The sequence below is a fragment of the Phocoena phocoena genome, chromosome 15 (assembly GCF_963924675.1).
Source record: "Phocoena phocoena chromosome 15, mPhoPho1.1, whole genome shotgun sequence".
Classification (NCBI taxonomy): Eukaryota; Metazoa; Chordata; class Mammalia; order Artiodactyla; family Phocoenidae; genus Phocoena; species Phocoena phocoena.
In genome coordinates this window covers 6,339,494-6,356,191 of record NC_089233.1, presented here as the reverse complement: position 1 = coordinate 6,356,191, position 16,698 = coordinate 6,339,494, and the positions used below count along the sequence as shown (strand labels likewise).

General features: G+C 41.1%; 1 protein-coding gene across 1 annotated transcript in view; it reads right to left on the bottom strand.

Annotated features, from left to right (window-relative positions):
- Nucleotides 1-677: 677 nt before the first annotated feature.
- Nucleotides 678-16,698, bottom strand: part of LOC136135040 (cytochrome P450 3A28-like) — a 43,248-nt gene continuing 27,227 nt past the window's right edge. The window contains exons 10-13 of the mRNA XM_065892854.1: nucleotides 15,132-15,292; nucleotides 12,463-12,689; nucleotides 3,819-3,981; nucleotides 678-1,224 (exon numbers count right to left, since the gene is read on the bottom strand). Coding sequence (XP_065748926.1) covers nucleotides 1,129-1,224; nucleotides 3,819-3,981; nucleotides 12,463-12,689; nucleotides 15,132-15,292 — 647 coding nt within the window. The 3' untranslated portion in view covers nucleotides 678-1,128. The remainder of the gene's footprint in view (nucleotides 1,225-3,818; nucleotides 3,982-12,462; nucleotides 12,690-15,131; nucleotides 15,293-16,698) is intronic.

Below are 16,698 nucleotides of genomic sequence, written 5' to 3'. Positions count from 1 at the left end.
AGTTGGGAGTCGAGGATGGAATACAAAGAGGTATGAAAACATACGTGCTCCGGGACTTCCCTGGTGGCGCAGTGGTTAAGAACCCGCCTGCCAATGCAGGGGACATGGGTTCAAGCCCTGGTTCCGGGAAGATCCCACATGACATGAAGCAACTAAGCCCGTGCGCCACAACTACTGAGCCTGCGCTCTAGAGCCCACGAGCCACAACTACTGAGCCTGCATTCTGCAACTACTGAGCCCACGTTCTGCAGCTACTGAAGCCCGTTCACCTAGAGCCCATGCTCTGCAACAAGAGAAGCCAACGCAATGAGAAGCCCGCGCACCGCAAGGAAGAGTAGCCCCCGCTCGCCGCAACTAGAGAAAGCCCGCGCACAGCAAAGAAGATCGAACACAACCAAAACTAACTAACTAAATAAATAAATTAATTTTAAAAAAGAAACAGAACATATGTGCTCCAAAAAAGGTAGATTTAAACTATAAAGGTAGATTTAAAAGGCAGATTTCTAAGCACTGGGAAAAGTCACAGTCAATGAACTCTTACCTACTTAATATGTCAACCTGGAGTTTTTAAAAGGCCCCACCCACCAGGGATTGTGAAGGTCAAAAGCATTTAGTCCCTGAGTCTCTCTGATTCTGCTGTATACATTCCCCCTAATGTGCACAAAGGCATCAGATTATACTTTTGTAAAGAGATATTTATTGACTTGCTCAATGTAATATTTAATTTAGAATATTCAAAATAAAATCTGTGACATAAATGTCGCTACTTCAGTCACCACGATCATTCTTATTTTCATTAGAATTTGTTGAGAAATTTTCATTCTGATCAGTGCTCAGGAGGAGTAGATGGTACTAACTACCATCAGGAAGTGGATGGAGATGGTCCTAGGAGAGCCCATGAAGTTGAGTGTCCGGCACCTACTTGTCACCTCCTTTATATGACGCAATATATAACACTCCACATAGACAATGAGAAAGCTAAATGATTGGGCAGAATAACTAATCATCCATCAAGGGCAGTAGGTGAAGCCTATCTTCATTTAATGGTTTTATCACAAAGTAAGTAAAGTCTCAGGTGTTCCTGGATACAGCTTCCTTGAAGATCAAAGCCCATGTCCTTCGAGAAAGTCAGGCTCCGCTTACGGTCGCATCTCTTGACACAACCTTTAGAACAACAGGTTTTTCCAACTGTGTAAGTCCTTGAGTGAGCACTTTCAGGGGGATCTGCAACATTTAAACAAACACATGAGAACCGATTGATGGAGCCCCACCAACAAAAAAAAGCAAAGTAGACGAGATACATTAGGGACAATAATGCTTTACAAACATGTAAAAGCTACTTTTAGCATCATGTATATTCGATTTTTTTAAACTACCGATTCAGTATGTTTGATAGATAGCGGGACAGATATAGGGACAGCCAGGATGTCTATATTTTCTTGATTGAATGTTAATAGCTTGTGTCTTTCAGAGAACTGGTCTATTTAACGCATATTATAAAACATACGGGAATATAGTTGTTCACGGTATTCCCTTTTCATGTCCCATCAGAATTTAACTTCCATTTTTATTGCAATATAGTTGACTTACAGCAGTGCATAAATTTAAGGTGTACAGCAAAATGATTTGACTTACATATATCATAAACATTAAATATATGACATAAATATATCATAACATTACCACAGTTTTGTTAACATTCATCATCCCATATAGATAGGAAAGGAAAAAAATAAATATTATTTTCCCTTTGTGAGAACTCTTAGGACCCACTCTCTTATACCATACAGAAATATTAACAATAGTCATTATGTTTTGCATTATAGCCCTAGTACTTATTTATAACTGGAAGCTTGTACCTTTTGCACACCTTCATTCAGTTTTCCCTACCTATCTTTGATTCTTTATATTTATTCTATAAGCTGTGTTAAGAGGGATGGTGAAAGAATTCATCTATCATTCATTCAGCAAAATATCTATTGAGCACCTATTCTGTACCAGGCTTGATACAAAACCAGGTTGGCCTGTGTTCTTTATTGATTTAAATTTTAAGCAAAAATACTGAGTTTTAAAAACATAACAGATTCTTAGGCATTATGGCAAATTTCTCGGAAAAGGATATAGAGGTAATTTTGTGTACGTTGGAACTTACAAGGTAATCCTGAATAGGTATTACAATTTTAATTGTAAGCACGTTCCTCAACTTCTAAAGCGTCCAATCACCTCTCCCAGTAGAATCCACCCAGTTTCATGATGGGACGAGGTCGTTGTGAAGCATTATGTCTGTTTCTTAACACCTCCTGGCTCCAAGTGTAGTGCAAATGGTGAACTTCTGATGACCACAGTGTTTGTTCCAGTACTTTTAGCCCCTTTCTCACCTTTAGCCCCTTTCAGAGTTGGGGGAACCAACAGTGACCTTCTAATCTCAGTTGACTGAAGGGCAAACAAATTGTCGTGGAGGGAGAAGCCCCAGCCTGTGGATGCCTGGGTGGAGCTTCAGGGAGCATCTGCCCTTCCCAGGTGTGCCACAGGCCCCCTTTCTCTCAGGGCTGAGTCCCCTGTCTGTACACACCTACAGTACGGACACACAGACTCCCACAAGTAAAATGGAAACCGTCTCTATCCTCCTCTTTCCTGAGAAAGCCTACCCAAGGGGAGGAGCTGCTTACTAAATGTGTGACTCCTAGAAATAAGCCTTATTACAGGGCCGTGCTTGAGATGAATGAACAATGGCAACTGTTCTTTGTGTTCCTCAGAGGAGAGATTCCAGATCTTTCTATATATGTAACACCTTGTATTTTAAAATTTCATATGACATACATATATTTCCCCTGCAGACAAATAGACACACACACACTAAGCATGTACTTACATGTCATTTTTTTTATATTTTAAAAGTTCAAACTGAACATAATCTGTGTCCCAGAACTCTAACTCAACTGAAAGTCACTCTGCAAGCATTTACCGGATGACTGCAAGGCAGCATTGGGAGTTTATTAAAGAAATAAAGTGAGGAGCTAGAGTTAAGGGTATTCTTAGGGGCAAAGAAAACATAAGAACCAAACTGGATGGTTCCATGGCAAAGTGTTAAGTTAGGTAGTAGGATCCATGATGCCAGCCTGTGGTAACTGATAACAGAGCAGAGGAGAGAGTGGGCTTTGGACCGGGTGGGGAAGGCTTCATGGAGGGGCTTGGGATTGAACTAGAACTTGAAGGGGGAAGAATAGAATGGGGGTGGGGAAGAGCACACATAGAGTTATTATTAGAATGTAAGGGGAGCCCATCTTGATGGCAGCAGGACCCCTGGAAGGTGAGGGGGCTGTGGGAGTCCTTCACATCTGGCAGAAATGCTTTCCATCAGGGGGTCTCACCGTGGCTGCACAGGAGAATCAGTGGGGCCTCTTTGAATGCCACACTCCAGGTGAATTATTTTAGAAAGTCTGAGATGACCTAGGCATCAGGGCTTTTTTAAAGCTCCCCATCAATTTCGTTATACAAGCAGAGGCTGAGAACCACTGCCAGGAGAGCTTCTGTAAGCTCTGGTGGAGAAGAGATCGCTGAAGAGCCATGACTTTTCAGTGTGTGCTCTCATGACTGCACACACTTCCCTTCATTCCAGTGGACTTGAATGTGGGCCACAGACTCAGCCCTCCATGGATATTGACAATTAAAGATTTCCGATGGCTCCAAACAGATTCTCTGGCTAACAGAATAAATTATTCTTTGAATTGATAACATGCTTAGATATATAGAGACCCATCAGTTAAAAAAAAGAACTCCCAATAAAATGTTATTCATGCAGAAAATTAACTACTGACCTGTGTTTCTTTACAAGGTTTGAAGGAGAAGTTCTGCAGGACTCTGACGAGAGCAAGTTTCATGTTCATGATAACAAATCTCATGCCAATGCAGTTTCGGGGTCCAATTCCAAAAGGCAGGTATGTGTAAGGATTTATGCTCTCCTTGTTCTTCTTACTGAACCTGTAACCATAAAAGTCGATGAAACAAGTTAATGAAACAGAAAAACCACAAGAGCTCCAGACCTGAGGTTTAAACTTAACTCTTGGACCAGCAGCGTAAGAGATACCTGTGAGGTCTAGTCATTGAATCCTGCTGTGGTTATTTTGTGTGACAATGGATCCTTCCCATTCCCCTGACTCTACAGGAGCTTTCAGTCCTGTTGAGGAGGTGAGATAAATGCTGTTTAAAGAAAATTTATCTTTAAACACTAAAATTACATTCAGGGTGGTGAGAAGTTCACACTCTGAATCGCAGTTAGGAAATGAGGCTGGCTGAAGGAAACATGGGTTCCCATCTGCACGCACACTTATGTTGGTCACATGCTCGTGGGGGAAGGAAGCCGGAGAAACGTCTCTGAGTATTTAAATTGTTATTTTTCAATTGTTTTCCTCTCCTTTCCCTTCCAATTCCCTTGTGCCATTCTCTGTCTCTCTGTCTTTCTCTCCCACACAGGGGATGCTTAGGTCAGAATATGTACATGGGCATATGACTCTACTCCAGAATAATCACTGACATCCTTGTCTATCTGTTCCACTAGCCTATAAATTCCTTGATGGTTAGACCTCTGTTCTATTCAAATTTGATTCCTCGATATTTGAATATGTCAAGGAAAAAATGTATATTTGGGGAAAGTGATAATGGCGTTGCAGTTATGTATATTTTAAAGAGGCCCTATTTTGCAAAACATTTTGTAATATTTACAGACAATGTGACTTAAAATAACATGGAGAAGGGCAGCAGTGGCATGTGGATGGGACGGAGACATGGGCTGGTGGTTGTTAAGCAGGGAATGTGCACATACAGGTACACTGAAAGCATTTCAGGTGGCTCCACCCCCGTTTCTCACGCTTCAGCTAGGCCCGCGCTTTCTGTGCATCACCTCAGGGAGCGCTCGCCTAGTGAAGAAGCTCAGGGTAAGGCAGGACTGAGAGCAAGTTGACGCCGGGAAGGAGACCCCAAAGAGGCCACAGCTGCAGGAAGCCAGGGTCTGGGCTGCCGTTGGCCTTCCCCGAGGGCTTCGACAGGGCCCTTCAGGCCGCTCGCCTAACGGACCCCACCCTGCCTCACTGACCCAGTTGCCCTCTTGCCAGAATGAGCTGAAGTCTGAAAATTGCTCAGCAGGACCAGGCATAGCACGGGACTCTTCTCTTGTGGTTTCACTTGCCAGTGACCACTATCTTGATAATTCCGTGTGGCTAACAGGGTCTTGGTGCTCCGGCCAGGTGTCAGGCCTGTGCCTCTGAGGTGGGAGGGCCGAGTTCAGGACACTGGTCCACCGGAGACCTCCCGGCTCCACGTAATATCAAATGGTGAAAGCTCTCCCAGAGATCTCCATCTCAATGCTAAGACCCAGCTACACTCAACGACCAGCAAGCTACAGCACTGGACACCCTATGCCAAACAACTAGCAAGACAGGAACACAACCCCACCCATTAGCAGAGAGGCTGCCTAAAATCATAATAAGGTCACAGACACCCCAAAACACACCACCGGATGCAGTCCTGCTCACCAGAAAGACAAGATCCAGCCTCATCCACCAGAACACAGGCACTAGTCCCCTCCACCAGGACGCCTACACAACCCACTGAACCAACCATAGCCACTGGGGGCAGACACCAAAAACAATGGGAACTATGAACCTGCAGCCTGCGAAAGGGGACTCCAAACACAGTAAGTTAAGCAAAATGAGAAGACAGAGAAACACACAGTAGATGAAGGAGCAAGGTAAAAACCCACCAGACCAAACAAATGAAGAGGAAATAGGCAGTCTACCTGAAAAATAATTCGAGTAATAAGAGTAAAGACGATACAAAATCTTGGAAATAGAATGGAGAAAATACAAGAAATGTTTAACAAGGACCTGGAAGACCTAAAGAGCAAACAAACAATGATGAACAACACAATAAATGAAATTAAAAATTCTCTAGAAGGAATCAATAGCAGAATAACTGAGGCAGAAGAACGGATAAGTGACCTGGAAGATAAAATAGTGGAAATAACTACTGCAGAGCAGAATAAAGAAAAAAGAATGAAAAGAATTGAGGACAGTCTCAGAGACCTCTGGGACAACATTAAACACACCAACATTCGAATTATAGGGGTCCCAGAAGAATAAGAGAAAAAGAAAGGGACTGAGAAAATATTTGAAGAAATTATAGTTGAAAACTTCCCTAATATGGGAAAGGAAATACTTAATCAAGTCCAGGAAGCACAGAGAGTCCCATATAGGATAAATCCAAGGAGAAACACACCAAGACATAAATTAATCAAACTATCAAATATTAAATACAAAGAAAAAATATTAAAAGCAGGAAGGGAAACACAACAAATAACATACAAGGGAATCCCCATAAGGTTAACAGTTGATCTTTCAGCAGAAACTCTACAAACCAGAAGGGAGTGGCAGACATATTTAAAGTGATGAAAGGGAAAAACCTACAACCAAGATTACTCTACCCAGCAAGGATCTCATTCACATTCGATGGAGAAATTAAAAGCTTTACAGACAAGCAAAAGCTAAGAGAATTCAGCACCACAAAACCAGCTTTACAACAAATGCTAAAGGAACTTCTCCAGGCAGGAAACACAAGAGAAGGAAAAGACCTACAATAACAAACCCAAAACAATTAAGAAAATGGTAATAGGAACATACATATTGATAATTACCTTAAATGTAAATGGATTAAATGCTCCAACCAAAAGACATAGACTGGCTGAATGGATACAAAAACAAGAACCATATATATGTTGTCTACAAGGGACCCATTTCAGACCTAGGGACACATACAGACTGAAAGTGAGGGGATGGAAAAAGATATTCCATGGAAATGGAAATCAAAAGAAAGCTGGAGCAGCAATTCTCATATTAGACAAAATAGACTTTAAAATAAAGACTATAATAAGAGACAAAGAAGGACACTACATAATGATCAAGGGATCAATCCAAGAGGAAGATATAACAATTGTAAATATTTATGCACCCAACATAGGAGCACCTCAATACATAAAGCAAATGCTAACAGCCATAAAAGGGGAAATCGACAGTAACACAATCAGAGTAGGGGACTCTAACACCCACTTTCACCAATGGACAGATCATCCAAAATGAAAATAAACAAGCTTTAAATGATACATTAAACAAGACGGACTGAATTGATATTTATAGGACATTCCATCCAAAATCAACAGAATACACATTCTCCTCAAGTGCTCATGGAACATTCTCCAGGATAGATCATATCTTGGGTCACAAATCAAGCCTTGGTAAATTTAAGAAAACTGAAATTGTATCAAGTATCTTTTCTGACCACAAAACTATGAGACTAGATATCAATTACAGGAAAAAAATATGTAAAAAATACAAACACATGGAGGCTAAACAATACACTACTTAATAACCAAGAGATCACAGAAGAAATCAAAGAGGAAATCAAAAAATACCTAGAAACAAATGAAAATGAAAACACAACGACCCAAAACCTATGGGATGCAGCAAAAGCAGTTCTAAGAGGGAAGTTTACAGCTATACAAGCCTACCTCAAGAAACAAGAAAAATCTCAAATAAACAACCTAATCTTACACCTAAAGCAATTAGAGAAAGAAGAACAAAAAAACCCCAAAGTTAGCAGAAGGAAAGAAATCATAAAGATCAGATCAGAAATAAATGAAAAAGAGCTGAAGGAAACAATAGCAAAGAGCAATAAAACTAAAAGCTGGGGCTTCCCTGGTGGCGTAGTGGTTGAGAATCTGCCTGCTAATACAGGGGACACGGGTTCGAGCCCTGGTCTGGGAGGATATCGTATGCTGCGGAGCAGCTAGGCCCGTGAGCCACAACTACTGAGCCTTCGCGTCTGGAGCCTATGCTCCGCAACAAGAGAGGCCGCGATAGTGAGAGGCCCATGCACCGCGATGAAGAGTGGTCCCCGCTTGCCACAACTAGAGAAAGCCCTCACACAGAAACGAAGACCCAACACAGCAAAAATAAATAAATAAATTACTAAAAAAACCCTCCTACCCCCAACATCTTCTTAAAAAAAAAAAAAAAACTAAAAGCTGCTTCTTTGAGAAGATAAACAAAATTGATAAACCATTAGCCAGACTCATCAAGAAAAAAAGGGAGAAGACTCAAATCAATAGAATTAGAAATGAAAAAGGAGAAGTAACAACTGACAGTGCAAAAATACAAAGGATCATGAGAGATTACTACAAGCAACTATATGCCAATAACACGGACAACCTGGAAGAAATGGACAAATTCTTAGAAAAGCACAACTCTCCGAGACTGAACCAGGAAGAAATAGAAAATATAAACGTACCAATCACAAGCACTGAAATTGAGACTGTGCTTAAAAATCTTCCAACAAACAAAAGCCCAGGACCAGATGGCTTCACAGGTGAATTCTATCAAACATTTAGAGAAGAGCTAACACCTATCCTTCTCAAACTCTTCCAAAATATAGCAGAGGGGGGGGTTCACTCCCAAACTCATTCTACAAGGCCACCATCACCCTGATACCAAAACCAGACAAAGATGTCACAAAGAAAGAAAACTATAGGCCAATATCACTGATGCACATAGATGCAAAAATGCTCAACAAAATACTAGCAAACAGAATCCAACAGCACATTAAAAAGATCATACATCATGATCAAGTGGGGTTTATCTCAGGGATGCAAGGATTCTTCAGTATATGCAAATCAATCAATGTGATACACCATATTAACAAATTGAAGGATAAAAACCATATGATCATCTCAATAGATGCAGAAAAAGCTTTTGACAAAATTCAACATCCATTTATGATAAAAACCCTCCAGAAGGTAGGCATAGAGGGAACTTACCTCAACATAATCAAGGCCATACATGACAAACCCACAGCCAACATCATTCTCAATGGTGAAAAACTGAAACCATTTCCACTAAGATCAGGAACAAGACAAGGTTGCCACTCTCACCACTATTATTCAACATAGTTTTCAAAGTTTTAGCCACAGCAATCAGAGAAGAAAAAGAAATAAAAAGAGTCCAAATCAGAAAAGAAGAAGTAAAGCTGTCACCATTTGCAGATGACATGATACTATACATAGACAATCCTAAAGACTTTATCAGAAAACTACTATAGCCAGTCAATGAATTTGGTAAAGTAGAGGATACAAAATTAATGAACAGAAATCTCTTGCATTCCTATACACTAATGATGAAAAATCTAAAAGAGAAATTAAGGAAACACTCCTGTTTACCATTGCAACAAAAAGAATAAAATACCTAGGAATAAACCTACCTAAGGAGACAAAAGACCTGTATGCAGAAAACTATAAGACACTGATGAAAGAAATTAAAGATGATACAAACAGATGGAGAGGTATACCATGTTCTTGGATTAGTAGAATCAACATTGTGAAAATGACTATACTACACAAAGCAATCTACAGATTCAATGCAATCCCTATCAAACTACCAATGGCATTCTCCACAGAACTAGAACAAAAATTTTCACAATTTGTATGGAAATACAAAAGACCCCAAATAGCCAAAGCAATCTTGAGAACGAAAAACGGAGCTGGAGGAATCAGGCTCCCTGACTTCAGACTATACTACAAAAGCTACAGTAATCAAGTCGGTATGGTACTGGCACAAAAACAGAAACATAGATCAATGGAACAGGGTAGAAAGCCCAGAGATAAACCCACGCACCTATGGTCAACTAATCTATGACAAAGGAGGCAAGGATATACAAGGGAGAAAAGACAGCCTCTTCAATAGGTGGTGCTGGGAAAACTGGACAGCTACATGTAAAAGAATGAAATTAGAACACTCCCTAACACTATACACAAAAATAAACTCAAAATGGATTAAAGACCTAAATGTAAGGCCAGACACGATCAAACTCTTAGAGGAAAACATAGGCAGAATACTCGATGACATCAATCACAGCAAGATCCTTTTTGACCCACTTCCTAGAGAAATGGAAATAAAAACAAAAATAAACAAATGGGACCTCATGAAACTTCAAAGCTTTTGCACATCAAAGGAAACCATAAACAAGACAAAAAGACAACCCTCAGAATGGGAGAAAATATTTGCAAATGAAGCAACTGACAAAGGATTAATCTCCAAAATTTACAAGCAGCTCATGCAGCTCAACATTAAAAAAACAAACAACCCAATCCAAAAATGGGCAGAAGACCTAAATAGACATTTCTCCAAAGAAGATATACAGATTACCAACAGACACATGAAAGAATGCTCAACATCACTAATCATTAGAGAAATGCAAATCAAAATTACAATGAGGTATCACCTCACACCAGTCAGAATGGCCATCATCAAAAAATCTAGAAACAATAAATGCTGGAGAGGGTGTGGAGAAAAGGGAACCCTCTTGCACTGCTGGTGGGAATGTGAATTGATACAGCCACTATGGAGAACGGTATGGAGGTTCCTTAAAAAACTAAAAATAGAACTACCATATGACGCAGCAATCCCACTACTGGGCATATACCCAGAGAAAACCATAATTCAAAAAGAGTCATGTACCACAATGTTCATTGCAGCTCTATTTACAATATCCAGGACATGGAAGCAACCTAAGCGTGCATCAATAGATGAATGGATAAAGAAGATGTGGCACATATATACAATGGAATATTACTCAGCCATAAAAAGAAACAACATTGAGTCATTTGTAGTGAGGTGGATGGACCTAGAGTCTGTCATACAGAGTGAAGTAAGTCAGAAAGAGAAAAACAAATACCGTATGCTAACACATATATATGGAATCTAAAAAAAACAAAAATGGTTATGAAGAACCTAGGGGCAGGACAGGAATAAAGACGCAGACGTAGAGAATGGACTTGAGGACACGGGGAGGGGGAAGGGTAAGCTGGGACGAAGTGGGAGAGTGGCATGGACATATAAAAACTACCAAATGTAAAATAGCTAGTGGGAAGCAGCCACAAAGCACAGGGAGATCAGCTCGGTGCTTTGTGACCACCTAGAGGGATGGGATAGGGAGGATGGGAGGGAGATGCAAGAGGGAGGAGATATGGGGATATGTGTATGCATAGAGCTGATTCATTTTGTTATAAAACAGAAACTAACATACGATTGTAAAGCAATTATACTCCAATAAAGATGTTAAAATTTTTTTTAAATGAAGTATTTAATAGGCTTGTGCCTATAGAATATTCCTGTGTACGTGTCAAATCACACATACTCGTGAGTATTTTTTAAATTCTCCATAATGGGCTTTTTTCCTAACCTTTGGATTTCTCACTGGCTGGCCCAGTCCCTCAACCACAGGTAAGCATTTATTCTCTGCTTGATGACTGAATGAATCAAAGGGAAGTACAGTGAGTGGTCTCTGGTTCCAGGTTCGTGAAGCGGCAGGACAGGGAGCTACTGAGCTTGGAGGAACTGCAGAGGTTCCCTGGCCCAGAAAACAGAGGACTTGGTCCACTCTGACTCTTCTGTCAATAAGTGCTATGTGTCACCATTGTGCTAGCACTCGGGACTCCATGGCAAACAAAACAACTCTTGGCCATCAGGGAGCTGATAGGGTGTAATAAAGGTCTAGATCTCAGCTACTGGCCTAAAAAGTTCATTCCAAATTTTGCTTACCATACACTAAATGGGAGAGCATTAACTCTTTCCAGGGTCCAATCTGTGCCCAAACCAGATCTTGGCTCTGAATTCCCAGAAGAGGATGCTCAAGACCCATCCAAGGAGGAAATCTCAGACATGTAGAGAACAGATGACTTCACTTTGGAAAGTCATCAAATACTGAGGTAGAAGGGACCTGACCCAGGTGTGCAGCCACAGACAGAACCAGGGCACCTGTGTGCACCTCCGTCCTCAGTGAGGCTGCTTGAACCATCAGGGATGAGACCTCTAGGTCCCAGCCTACACTCTCACAATAATGCTAGAGGAAATGTAGCCAATGTTTAAAAATATGGAATGTGGGAACATGGGGTGAATTCAGAGAGCTAAGAGAGAACAGAGAGAAAGGCTTAAAGGGAATAAAAAGACAGTGGTTTGGTAAGTTATGGCATATGCATACAAACATATACACATAGAATGTTGTTTATACTTTACTGTTAAATAAAGAAGTTCAAAACCAAATAAAGTATAATACCATCCTGTTTTTAAAATCTGTATATGCATAGAAAAATGTCCATAAGGACATATATGACATTATAAATGAGGCCCATCTTAAGGTATTAGGAATGTAGACAGCTATAATTTTCTTTTTCTAGTCTATACTTTGTATAATTTTGACTCACATAGTGAACACCCTTAAACAGAAAAATCTTCCAACAATAAAATGATATACAAATAAATTATTGCATGATCACCCACTTGTCAACTATAATAAGAGGTGTCAAAATATGCAAGCACCAAAAAGGATCAGGGTGGGTGTCCTTTCCTCAGGGTCTTGTACCTTTCAGGACGGAACTCCTCAGGCTCTGGCCAGAGCTCTGGGTCATTGTGAAGAACGAAGAGTGGCACCACCACTGTTGTCCCTTTGGGAATGAACACTCCATTGACTTCCACATCCTTCTTACAGACCCTCTCAATTCTACCAGCAATTGGGAATATTCTGAGAGATTCATTCAACACCATGTCAAGATACTCCATCTGTACCAGAGCCTCATAGGTGGGAGGCGCCTGGGAAGAGAAAAAGAGATTTTGATAAATTAAGATTTCGGATCAACCTTCAACTCCATCTGTGTAGTCCTACTGAAATGTTAGGAGCTCCGGGGAATAATTTAAATTGGTAGAGGACCTTAGCATTTATAGACATTTTAATATCTATCATGTGCTTTGACCTGCTCAATGGCCCACAGCGGTGTGTAGAGTAGTTATGACTGTGGGCAATGTTAGGACAATGCCCTAAACAGGGCCTGAAATCCCGCACGTTATCATCTAGTGTATTTTCTTTCTCATGAGAACAAACGTGACCAATAGACTATGACCCTTAGTCTTAAGTGAAATAGGCCAAAGTCACTGTTTCCTTTTGAAAGTGAGGCCACACATCTGTACCAAGGAAAGAAATGTATAAAAGAGCAAATCCCCTGTTCAACATAAAGGTTTTTAGTTGAAAACTCCTGACTGCTAATTCTTTTCATTATACATATAAAGTTTGGAATCACTATATTATATGAAAACTCTATAAATAATTTGGGGAGAAACGAGTTCCTTTCTAAACCAAATACAAAAACAAAGAGCAAGATTGGGTGCTACAAGGAACACAATTTCAAATCCAGGGAATGTTACAAGGGGATGAGAACCCTACCCTCAGCCACAGCCTCTGTTGCTGGAACAGTCTCCTATTGTCCCTTCAGGGGTGACTGTAAGGTCTGAAGGTCTAAACAAGCCACTCCAGCCCCAGAGGCCAGCTCTCCTCACACCACAAAGAATTCCACTTTCGGCAGAGATCTGAGACCAGTGGGGGTGACACGTGGTTGTCACGTGGGGTTATATTTAAGGGGCAACATTGTAGAGGGTAAGAGTTGGCTCAGGAGACAGACACCCTGGCACATAGGTTGGCATTTTCACCACTAGGTACACGACTAGTATGTGAAAGTATTTAATCTCTCTGTCGCTCAGGTTTCTGAAACGTTACATGGAGATAATTAGAGTTGACACTTCATAGGCTTGTGTGGCAGACACACTCACTGCTCACCCAGTATCCATGTAGTCCCTGTATTTCCCAGCCCACTTGAAGTTACAGGAAACCAGCTTTGCCAATGGGCTGTGAACTGAGGCAATTATGTCAGTTCGGGGAGAAATCATTTGAAAAGCCAGTGAGCAACGCTCGAGTCCCTTATTCCCCAGACAACAGGAAGTCCTCATGTTCCAGATAAGGTAGCTACAGGAAGGTGGAGCCTCTTGGCCTGTATCCCCGAGTAACGCTGTGGAGCAGAGCTGCCCTCTCCCATCCTCCACTAACAATCCATGTTGGTCATGTAGATATGGGTTAGAAGTAAACCTCTGCTCTGTAAAGCCACTGAGATTTGAGGGCTAACCTGTTACTGAGGCATAACCTAGCTTCTCCTGACTTATACAGAATCTTATGAAGGTTAGATTCATTTATAACTAGAAAGTACTTAGATAGACATATATCGTAAGAAGCAAATGTTAGCCAATAGTGTCATTATTATAAGTATTATTATAAAAAGGGGAGGACACAATGCTTTAGCTAGCCTGTCTCTTAGTGACCTTTTCACCTTATTGCATCAAAAGAATCCCAATATGAGATTTACCAGAGAAGACAGATCATCTCTAACTTAGGTAGGCACTACAATCTATCCTTATCTTGTATATTTGAAGGACTCAGGATTCTGAACGGTGATAAAACTTGTCTAAAACCACAGCCAGGACTCAAACTCACGTCCTCTGTTTCCTACTTTAAGCCCTTTGTTGTTACAAGGCTCCTCCTAGGCTGCAGTGTACCCAGGGCGGTAGACTGAATTAATGGTCCCAGTTCTCCAGTCCTTCCTGGGTCCATGCCCTTTGTCATCTAACCCAGTGGTGCCTCCCATTCCAACTCAGGTTGGCCAGGTGACTCACTCTGAACCAGTGGAAAGTTGGCTAAGTGTGGTGCTTGCAGAAATTTGAAAGTCACCCACGTGATTGGGCTTCCTGCTCGTGCCATCTGCCATTGCCCTGAGAAGCAGACATGTGGGGTATGAGACACATGTGGAGCACGTGTGGAGCTGAGTCACCCTAACTGCATAGCCAAGGCCAGCCTACATCAGCCAACACCCAGAACCAAGGAAGTCCAGCCATATCAACAGATAACTATGCAGACACTGGAGCAATAAATGCTTACTGTTAGATGCCACTGGGGTACTGTGATTTTTACATGGCATACTGTAATGTATGATATGCCAGTACCAGCATTTTTTCCACAGTACCTATATTCCTGTGTGTACCACACATAACCTATGTTTTCCCCTTTGTTTTGTATGCTTTAGATCCTTCCTAAATAGCACAGGTTAAAGATTTGAGGCTCATGCTTTCTGCAAATATATTCTAAGAAGTAATGAGGAGGCATTCTTGCTAAGGCTTCACCTTCCCCCTCTCTCTCCAGGTATCATCACTCACCTTATTGGGGAAAGTTGCATCAACCTCCTCCTGCAGCTTTTGTTGGACGTCAGGGCGAGTGGCCAATTCATACATAATGAAGGAAAGACAACTGCTAGTGGTCTCGTAGCCAGCAAAAATAAAGATGATACTTTGGGCCACGAGTTCTGTGTCAGACAGAGCTAAAAGGAGAGGAGAGACATTTTAGATAAACCACATCAATATAAAACATCACAGTTTAGATGAAATCCAAATGAAGCTGCCACATCCCTGGCGGGAAAATGTAAAAGCAACTGAAAATTAAACTGGCAGTGCTTTGTGTTCTCATGTCTTCCTTAAAGAGCCAGAAAAAGGCAAGAATTGTCTGAATCCAGCTTTCCCCAGTGCCTATACTCTCCTCAGCTCCTGCTGCTGACTACGCCACCTCCCTCACGGCACAGCTGGGTAATTTCAAGAGACAGCAATTTTGTCTAACTTACACAGTACTATTAGTATGTCCCTTGGAGAATCCTACAAGTGCTTTAGCTGTAATTAATATGGGGTAACATTCTCTTCCAGAATAATTTAAATTATTCTAGCTGAAGTAAAACTTGATTCTTTGGCAGATTTTACAAGACGAAGGCTATATTATAGGGAAAATGAAGTTATCTTTTATCTAAACATGTTTGTGGGAACTTAAGAGAACAATATCAGGCTGTTTCTACTCAAAGCGTGTTGATGGACCTCGAGCATCACGAACATCTGGGAACTTATGAGAAATTCAGAGTCTGCAATCCTAAACTAGAACTACAGAATCAGAACTTTCACGATACGTGATGACTTGCGAGCAAAACCTGGCCTGAGAAGCATGGATTATACATTTGACAGGCATCAGGCAATGGAAGACCTGGGGCATACGTCTTCTCTGGGGGATCTCAGATATGTACAGAAACTACAGGGATTGACGAAAAGCTAAAAGAGTTGTGATTGACCCTAGTCTAATCAATGGCATTAAAGTAGCAGAAGGAAGAATGTGTCCCTAGAAGGGTATTAGTCAGCACGCAATATAGAAAAATAGGGTCCAGGGAGTGGAATTAGCAATGCTTATTCAATCATGGCCTGAATGTCATCTTCTCAGTACACGCCCCCTCTCCTTGCTCTCCTTTAGCCTCACTAAACAGCCCATGTAATTATAAATAGGTCTCTCTTTTTATTTTCTCCCAAGAGACCAAGCGTGATCAGGCTCTTATCTATTTGATGGGACTGAAGTAGGACCTTTAGTTACTTAGAGCGCTCAGATCAATGTGGTACCTGCCCCAACCAAGCAATTCACACACACACACACACACACACACACACACACACAATACAAAATGAGTGTGAAAAATATCTACACATAGTTTTAGATATATTTATAGTGGTGTGCTGGCGTCAGCTCGTCCCTGCTCAAGAACAATTTTTTTTTAATTCAAGAATTTTGTGAGATGGTTGTCAAACCATTCATAGCTTGAAATTAACCACATGGGAGTATTCATGTCATCGAATAAACTAAAGATCAGGGCCTTCTTGTTTGAAAGAACAAGGCTGTTTATATCACTGTTTATGGGTG